At 48.2% G+C, this 9,113-nt stretch overlaps 1 protein-coding gene across 1 annotated transcript in view; it reads right to left on the bottom strand.

The window, feature by feature from the left end:
* Positions 1-9,113, bottom strand: part of RBBP8NL (RBBP8 N-terminal like) — a gene marked incomplete at its 3' end in the record, with an annotated part of 36,887 nt that overhangs the window by 21,667 nt on the left and 6,107 nt on the right. Inside the window, exon 5 of the mRNA XM_015406471.1 lies at positions 6,084-6,156. Coding sequence (XP_015261957.1) covers positions 6,084-6,156 — 73 coding nt within the window. The remainder of the gene's footprint in view (positions 1-6,083; positions 6,157-9,113) is intronic.

A 9,113-nucleotide genomic window follows, 5' to 3' on the forward strand; every position in this document is an offset into this window, starting at 1 on the left:
GTAATTTGAAAATTAATGCACAGAATTTAGCAACTTGAAATGGAATCTTAGAATTATTACCAGATAAAAACCAATGAAGCCTTGCTTTATTGGTGTTTATGTGGCCGGGGATCGAGCTTCCATGATGGCCATGTCCCTTGAAAGAGCTCAGTAGTTGCTGGTTCTTCAGCCAACCACAGGGACCAAACTGACCCTCCTCCCTACTTGCTGTTCTTTAGTTTTGCCTCTACAAAGAACTGTGTTCAAGAAAGAAATCTGCAGACCCTCTCATGATCCTTAACTCTGTCTTGCTTCCGAAGGAGAAAGTTGCTACATCTAGCATTCACTCCGTTGTTTTACCAAAACCTCACTGGAACAGAAAAAAGATGGGGGACAAAACCACATTCAGATGCCCCAGGCCAGTGCTGTACTGACTGCAGAGTCACCCCTGAAGGGCCACAGAATGGCCATAAATCTATGCAGGCGGTACCATAAAACCGAGAGATCAAAGGAAGTGAAACCGGCAAACGACCATAAAATCCAACAAAGAAAGCGAAAAGTGGCATGCAATGTAGAGCGGAATTTCTGTTCCAACGTGGGTTTGGTAAAACGGCGGAGTGACTGCTAGATACCAAAGGGGCCAATGATAACTGCGTTGCAATGAACTGGTCCTTAAGGTGCCAGAACCAAACAAAGGTTAGTGAAAAGGAGGGCCAATATTAAAACCTTTCCATAAAAAATAAAAAGAGGTACATGTATTTATTAATAATAACAAATGTTAAAACATATATAGGGGCCCATTTACAACCAATGTATATAAAACATAACAATATCAAGGGCTTAAAAAGTTGACCTATATGGCACAAAAAGAAAGTTGGAGGACTGAAATCTCCCTCCCTCATGTCTAATGTACTTTCAAGGACTTCCAAAGCCTCACTGTGCGGTATGTTAGTATATAATGATACCACATCAAGGGTTACAAAAAGCATATCTTCATATTCCATCCTGATCTTATTAATATGTCCCAGAAAGTCCATAGTGTCCCTAAGATATGTTCTAGTCTTAGGGACGAAGGGTTTTAAAAAAATCATCTAGATAGCTAGCTAATGGTTCCAGGATAAATAGACCCATATCCAGAGACCTTAAGGTGCCAGGACATTCTTCTCTTTCATTTCAGAGGGGGGAACAGAAGGCAGTGCTGGGAAATCTGCTCAGGTTCTCCTGTATTTCCCCCTTAGACGTTCTTGTATCAAACCCTCAAACCTCTAACCTATACTCTTGCCTGTGATTGGATCTACCAGTCTTTTTTAACCTTAGAAAGGAGCCAGGGGCACACGTTAGATCAAAGCCATTACACCACGTGTCACAAACCTGATAGAGATCACCCCCATCCCAGCTGCTGTTATGTCTGTTATGGGGGAAAAAAGACAGGCTCCTGTATCGAACCTGTTTTTTTCCCCCTGGTGGGGGTAACAGCAGCTCAGAGAAAGGGGGCCTGAATTCTATTGGGAAAAGAGCACAAGAAAAAGGATTAAACCTCCTGTCTAGGTTTGCCAGTTCTGTGTTGGGAATGAATTGGAGATTTTAGGGGTGGAGCCCAGGGAGGGTGGGGTTTGGGGACGGGAGGGACCTTAGCCAGGTATGATACCATACAGTCCACTGTCCAAAGTGGCCATTTTCTTCGAGAGAACTGACCTTGGTAGTCTAGAGAACAAATAAAAGTAACAGCAGGGGATCTCCAGGTGCCACCTGGAGGTTGGCATCCCTACTAGCACCAAGCCACATTTCCTCTCCCGATCCCTGGCGGCTTTTTAAAGCTAAAACCCAACCAAACAAACAACCCGACAACTGCGGCTCTCTCATGTAATTAACATGCAATTTGACCCTGATTTGCTCCCCAAAAGGGCTGGAATTTAGAAGAATTATCTGGAGATGCTGAAATGTAGAGAGCCAGTCTGGTGTAGTGGCTAATTTTGGAGAACTGGGTTTGATTCCCCACTCCTCCACATGCAGCTGCTGGTGTGACCTTGGGTCAGTCATAAGTTCTTTCAGAGCTGTTCTCTCAGGGGCAGTTCTCGAGAGAGCTCTCTCAGCCCCACCTACCTCACAGGGTGTCTGTTGTGGGGAGGGGAAGGGAAAGGAGATTGTAAGCCGCTCTGAGACCCCATTGGGTAGTGAAGGGCGGGGTATAAATCCAATCTCTTCTCTTCTTCATCTATTCTTCTTCTATGGCCTCCCCCCCAAATTCCCCAACTGCAAAATGGTAAGTGAAGGTCTCCTCCCACACAGGAGTTTCCCCTCCACATGAGTCTTCCGGTTTATGGTGACACGCAGGCAGACACATCTCCTGGACGTCCTGGGGATGTAAACTGCACACCAGCATGTGGGAGGGGGTCTGATGGGTCGTGAACCCCCAGAGCCTTGGTAAAATGCTCCCAGCCAGGGGGCTTTTGAGGGGCGACCTCTTCAAACTTCGGGAACACCCTTGAAAATCGGGGGCAACAATATTAGGATTTTTAAAGACATTCCATTTGATATAAGGCAGAAGAGAAAGAACTATAAAGAATTAACCCTTTTCTTACAAACAAATGGCATCAGTTACAGGTGGTTAATTCCAGAATGCGTCATTTTCAAGCTCAACCAGAAGAGGGCAAAGGGGAGGAAGAAGAAAGTAAATCTGATGGTGAGTTGGGCTCAGGGTCTTCGGATGAGGACTCCCCCTCTGAAAAGGGGCGGCTGCCCCCAAAAGCTCATATAAACTGAGGATTAGAAAAGATAAGAATAAATAAGGGCTGAAGGACTTTGATTTGTGCCTGAAAAAATGTTGAAATAACTTGGGGATGCTCTGGGAACTTCTTTAAACAGTTAAAGGGATGGTTAAGGGATGGTTAAACGATAATTAATCTAGCATAACTGACTAAGTTCATTGTATTATTAGTAGCTTTTTGAAAATAGCATGGTGATAAGCTGATGTATTGATCTCCTACCCTTGGGTTTTTAGTTAGTTGTGGGTCTTTTTTCTTTCCCCCCTAGATGTAATTTCCCTTCCCTATATTTTCTGTTGTAGTTTTGTAGTCTGTAAAAAAATCAATAAAAACCTCCCCCCAGGGGGGATGAAAAAAAAAGAGAGTTTCCCCTCCATATGAACATCAGAAACCCCCCCATAGAAAAGGCAAGTATCCAGATTACGTGGGAGCCCAGTCCATACATGGCTCATCAACCTCCTGTTTTTTGCCTTTGACTCTGGAGAAAATAGAAACCTCATTTTGTTTCTGGTTTAAGGGGGAGATGTCCGGGTGGCAGTCGGGAGTAAACCGAAGAGGAGCAGTGGTTGGAGGGCTACAAGAACCATGCATCTTGCAGCCAACCAGTGGCCAAGGAAACAGTGATTGAATCTACAGCCAGATTCACGTCTCTGTAGGGCTGCCTGGACCACAGGGGCCATTCAGCCCAGCTTACTCCTTGCCCATGTAACATCCTACCAGCAAATTGATCACCCGATGGTACTTCATTCCAGAAAAACTACATAAGATAAACCCGGCGTTAAGTTCACAATGCTGGAAGAAATGTGGTCACATAGGTTCGTATTTCCACTGCTGGTGGGAGTGTCCCATCATACAGGCTTTTTGGGAAGAGATTGCAGGGATAATTAGTGATATTACATCAGCAAACATTTCAGTTAGCCCGAAATTAGTTCTTTTCGATATGATAGAGGAAGTAACGGCTACTAGGGCTCAGAAAGATCTTATATCCAAACTTTTGGCTGCAGCTCGTCTGACCATAGCGGTGGGATGGAAAGATAGTGGCCCTCCCCGGATACAAACATGGTATGACAAAATCTGGGACTTATTTATATTAGGGAAACTGACACAGGTCACGCAAGCTACATTGAGAGATACTTCAAAGGCTTATGAGCGATTTGTTGCAGTGTGGTCTAGAGTACTTCAATAGATGTCAGAGAATGATATAATCCCGTCTAAGGTGGCTTATGTCCCCTGGATTCGTTTTTAAATTCTATCCTTGGTCAAGTTCGTAGGACACAACACTTTAGCTCAATCACCATCTGAGAAATTGTCTTTAATCGAGCCATTATCGCATTCAGCATACATAATGAAGGATGACGATTTTGGTTTATTGTTACGCAGACTGGTTTGGGGTTGGCTATGTTTTCTAAGCTTTTCCTTGGTTATTTACTTGCTGTATTGGTTGGCTCTTTTGACGTGTTTGAATATGTTGTTATGCTGTTTTACTCTTCTTAATTAAATTTTTTTAAAAAAATTCCTACCATCCACCTCTTTTCGCCTCCACATTCTCAACCTCTCCCTCTCTGAGTTATCTGTTCTAAACAATAATAGCCCCGAGTCTCAGAAGCCAAGCCGGTGAACTAAATGCAAACGGGTTTCATTTGCCTAATGTATAGTTTGAATGCAGAGTCTGGATTTCCTAGGTGCGAAAACTCACAGGTATCAGTCACAGGCCCCTGGCCATGTATACCTGGAAGCTTCAAGGACCTTGAAGAGGAGGTGTCAAAATTCACAGGGCTGTCGAGGTGTATCATTTCTAGGAAGACACATCTGGAAGCGGATGTTTTCTCACACCCCGCCAGGTAGCTTGGAGGCATGGCCGAACCAAAACCTAACTGAGGCACCTGGCCAGGATTTTGTGGGGCAATTCTTTTTTGGTGGGACTGCCATTGTTTTTATGTCAAAAAAAACAGAGAGATCACGGGAAGGATGCAAACAATGATGAGGTCACGGGAAGGAAACACTACTCACTGCAAAACAGCAGTCTAAGCCCCCCGTCACACGGGAGGATTTGCCCCGCGGAACGGACAGATTGTGGGCGGATTAAACTGGCGCGATCAGATGCCAACATCTGGCAAGCGTTGTGCCCCCGCCCACAACCCGTCCCTTCCGGCCGAAGAAGCGGAGTTTAAAAAACCCTGCAAAACATTACTACCTACCTGAAAATGCGCAGTAGGGGCAGCCATGTGATCGGTGACGCACCCGTCTCCCGCAACATGTGAGGCCCCCTGCCGAACTGCGCATGTGCACACATGCGCAGCTGACTCACCTCGCTCTCCTGTCCATGGCTTCCCCCTCGGCATCTGATCACACTGGGGAGCATTTGCGCAGCGGCTCGGGGAATCTGTCTGATTCCACTGCCGCGCTTCTCTTTTGCTGCGAAAGCCGCACTTCCACCACGGCTTTTCCTGCAGTGTGTAAAGGTAAAGGTTTCCCTTGCTCGAAAGCCAGTCGAGTCCGACTCTAGGGTTGCGGTGCTCATCTCCGTTTCAAAGCCGAAGAGCCAGCGCTGTTCGAAGACGTTTCCGTGGTCATGTGGCTGGCATGACTAAACATCAAGGTGCACGGAATGCTGTTACCTTCCCACCGAAGTGGTACCTATTTATCTACTTGCAATTTCCTACTTTCGAATTGCTAGGTTGGCAGGAGCTGGAACTAGAGACGGGAGCTCACTCCGTCATGCGGTACCCGGGTCTCGAACTGCTGAACTACCGACCTTCCACAGCCTGCAGTTCAGCGTTGTAACCACTTGAGCCACCACAGCTCCTTCCTGCAGTGTGACCGGGGCCTAAATATACCTCCGTAATACTACATCACGGTAGTTTTCATCATTGTTTGCATTATCTTTATGTCCGCTCCAATCCATCCCCAAGCCCGACCACCAGTGGCCACCCCTCTCCTGCAAGGTTTAAAGGGCCCTTCAGCTTATTGGCAGGGAGCACATGGACCGCTGAACAGCTGGAGGGCCCTCTAAATCTTGCAGGGGGGAAGGAGAGGGGTGTGTGCTGTCCCCCACTTCTCAAAAGCATTTAAAGGGGCTGGTCCTTTAAGGAAGGAGGTGGAGCCCCCAAAGGCCCCACTGTAGTTATGGGCTGGCTCTATTATCTCAAGGTACAATCCATGTCATCTAGCCCTGGGATAAGAGAATCCCTGTCCCTCTGGTGAGAGCCACAGAAGCCCTCAAGGAAGGAGCCATCTCTCCCATCTCCAACCCTTGACCTCCAGGAATTCCGCCTACGCAGTGACCTCTGGGCAATATTGAAGCACCGAGGGATAAGTGGAAGCAAAGACTGGACTTACTCCATGCTGCAGAACCGCTTCAGTTCTTCCTTCAGTCTCTTGTTCTCCTCCCTCATCTTATTCAATTCATTAGCTGTTGGGGGGTGGAGGGGAGAAAGAAACGGCTGGGTTAGAGAAAGCGGGGTGTGTTCATGGACGGACGGATGCTGATGGGAGGAAGCATGCATTTCAGAGAGCTGAGCAGAACTCGGCACTTCCCAGACAAAATGAACCCAAAGGACTGTCAGGTTGCACTTCCAGGTACGTAGGCATCATTTAAATGTGCCTGTAAAGTCCCTTCAAGTCGCAGCTGACTTAAGGCAACGCCAGCAAGGGGCTTCCAAGGCAAGTGAGAACCACAGATGGTGTGCCATCCAATGATCCCTCTAAGCTATGGAGTCACGTGAGCAAAAATTCTACTTTGTGAGCTACTGGCATTAAAGTTGTGAGCGAGCGATTTGGCCACTGCGTAAATTCGTTTGCTCTGGAGCCCTCCTTCCTGAGCTATGATAAAAATATGTGAGCTGGAGGCTAAAAAACAGTGAGCTAGCTCACACTAACTCAGCTTAGAGGGAACACTGGTGCCATCGTCTTCCTCTGCAGAGTCTTCCTTGGTGGTCTCCCTTCCACGTACTGACTCTGCTCAGCTTCCGAGATCTGATGAGATCGGGCTCCATGGTGCCGCCTTCCCTCCCAGTCGTTTAAAGAGCATCCTTCAATGTACAAAGTGCTTTACGGTCTCGAATTGTGGCCCCCTTTGTCTCTGTGACACTGGGCTCCCCTTGCATCGATAGAGGACTGAACCTGAGAGAGAAGTCCCGGGCCATAAAATGAGCGAATGCAGTGTAGTGGTTAAAGTGTCGGATTGAGATCCAGGAAACCCAAGTTTGAGTCTCCATTGTGCCTGGAAAGCTAGCTGGATAACTATGGGCCAGCCACACACTTCCAGCCTAACCTACCTTATGCAACTGAGAAAGAAAATAGAGAGACAAATAGAGAGGTAGTTTGCAATGGCCCACCTCTGCATAGTGACCTCAGATATCCTTGGTGGTCTCCCATCCAAGCACTAACCAAGGTCAACCCTGCTTAGCTTCTTGAGATTTGACAAGAAGCGCATGCAACGTAGTGGTTAAAGTGTCGGATTGAGATCCAGGAAACCCAAGTTTGAGTCTCCTTTGTGCCTGGAAAGCTAGCTGGATAACCCTGGGCCAGCCACACACTTCCAGCCTAACCTACCTTATGCAACTGAGAAAGAAACAAGAGAGGGCCGGCTCGCTCACTAGGCGAACTAGGCATTTGCCTAGAGCGGGCTGGCCCTTAGGGGTGCCAAATTGCACCTGCGGCCCCCCGCCAAAAGCCCTGCATTTCCGCAGCCGGGGAAGCTCTTTTGCTGAACCCGGCGCACGGGGGTGGTGGTGGCCAGAAGAGATCCTTGCCTAGGGTGCAAAATAAGCTGGGGCCGGCCTTGACAAGAGACAAATAGAGAGGTGGTTTGCAATGGCCCACCTCTGCATAGTGACCTCAGATATCCTTGGTGGTCTCCCATCCAAGCACTAACCAAGGTCAACCCTGCTTAGCTTCTTGAGATTTGACAAGATCAGGCTACCCAAGGCCAACCAGGTCAGGGAAGGCTTCTACTTAGGGCAGGAAAAAAATGTTGGCCTCAACGTTATGTGTAAAGACATGTTACCGTCTAGCTCCCTCTAGTGAATTACCAGCTTCCCATGGCCTGGAATTGCCAGCTTTATTTTAGTGCACCTATCAAATGTTTTGTGCTGAGGGTAGGGTTGCCAAGTCTGGGTTGGAAAATACCTGGAGACTTTGGGGGTGGAGCCAGGAGAAGGTGTGGTTTGGGGAGGGGAGGGGCCTCAGCAGGGTACAGTGCCACAGAGTCCCCCCTTCAAAGCAGCCGTTTTCTCCAGGGGAGCTGATCTCTGTCGGCTGGGGATCAGTTGTAAAAGCAGGAGATCCCCAGGCCCCACCTGGAGGCTGGCAACACTAGCTGAGGGGAATTCCAACGAGAACACACAACCCAGTCTTTGTGTTTCCCCCCTCCTGGTCAGCTGATGGACATGTTTGCAGCTTTATTTAACAGGGGCTAGGCATGCACAGCCCCAGCTAGTGGCACTGCAGAACTGCACATGAAACACACATTTGCCCATCCAGCTAGGCATATAGACGTGGATGCTTGTTTTCATGCATGTATGGGTTCTTGCTAGATCAGGCTGGATGTGCGTGGAAGCCCAGAGTATACACTTCTTCTGAATGTCTGCTCATCAGATTGGTCCCTGCTGTTTCTGAGAAGCCTGTGGCCCATGGGAGTTAAGGGGAGGGAAACTTTGAAAAAAAAATTAGATCCCGTTTTTCTCCTTAACCTGATCGTATCACTCTCTCCTCTGTCTTACACCCACAACAACAGAACATAAGAAGAGCCCTGCTGGATCAGACCAGTGGTCCATGTAGTCCAGCATCCTGTCTCACACATGGGCCAGCCAGCTCCTCTGGAGGTCCAACAGCAGGGCACAGAGGCTGAGGCCTTCTTAAGAACATAAGAGTGGCCAGCTCTGGGTTGGGAAATACCTGGAGATTTTGAGGGTGGGGCCTGAAGAGGGCAGAGTTTGGGGAGGGAGGACTTCAAAGGGGTATAATGCCATAGAGTCCACCTTCCAAAGTGGTCATTTTCTTCAGGGAAACTGATCTCTGTCATCTGGAGATCAGTGTAATCCAGGAGATCTCCAGCCACCACCTGGAGGTTGGTAACCCCAATAGAAGAGCCCTGCTGGCTCAGACCAGTGGTGCATCTAGCCCAGCATCCTGTCTCACACAGTGGCCAGCCAGTTCCTCTGGAGGGCCAACAACAGGGCATAGAGGCTGAGGCCTTTGTAAGAATATAAGAAGAGCCCTGCTGGATCAGACCAGTGGTCCATCTAATCCAGTGGCCAACCAGTTCCTCTGGATGGCCAACAACAGGGCCCAGAGGCCGAGGCCTTCAAAAGAACATAAGAAGAGCCCTGCTGGATCAGACCGGTGGTCCATCTAGTCCAGCATCCT

This window comes from Gekko japonicus, unplaced genomic scaffold (assembly GCF_001447785.1).
Source record: "Gekko japonicus isolate JY-2015 unplaced genomic scaffold, Gekko_japonicus_V1.1 scaffold4057, whole genome shotgun sequence".
Lineage (NCBI taxonomy): Eukaryota > Metazoa > Chordata > Lepidosauria > Squamata > Gekkonidae > Gekko > Gekko japonicus.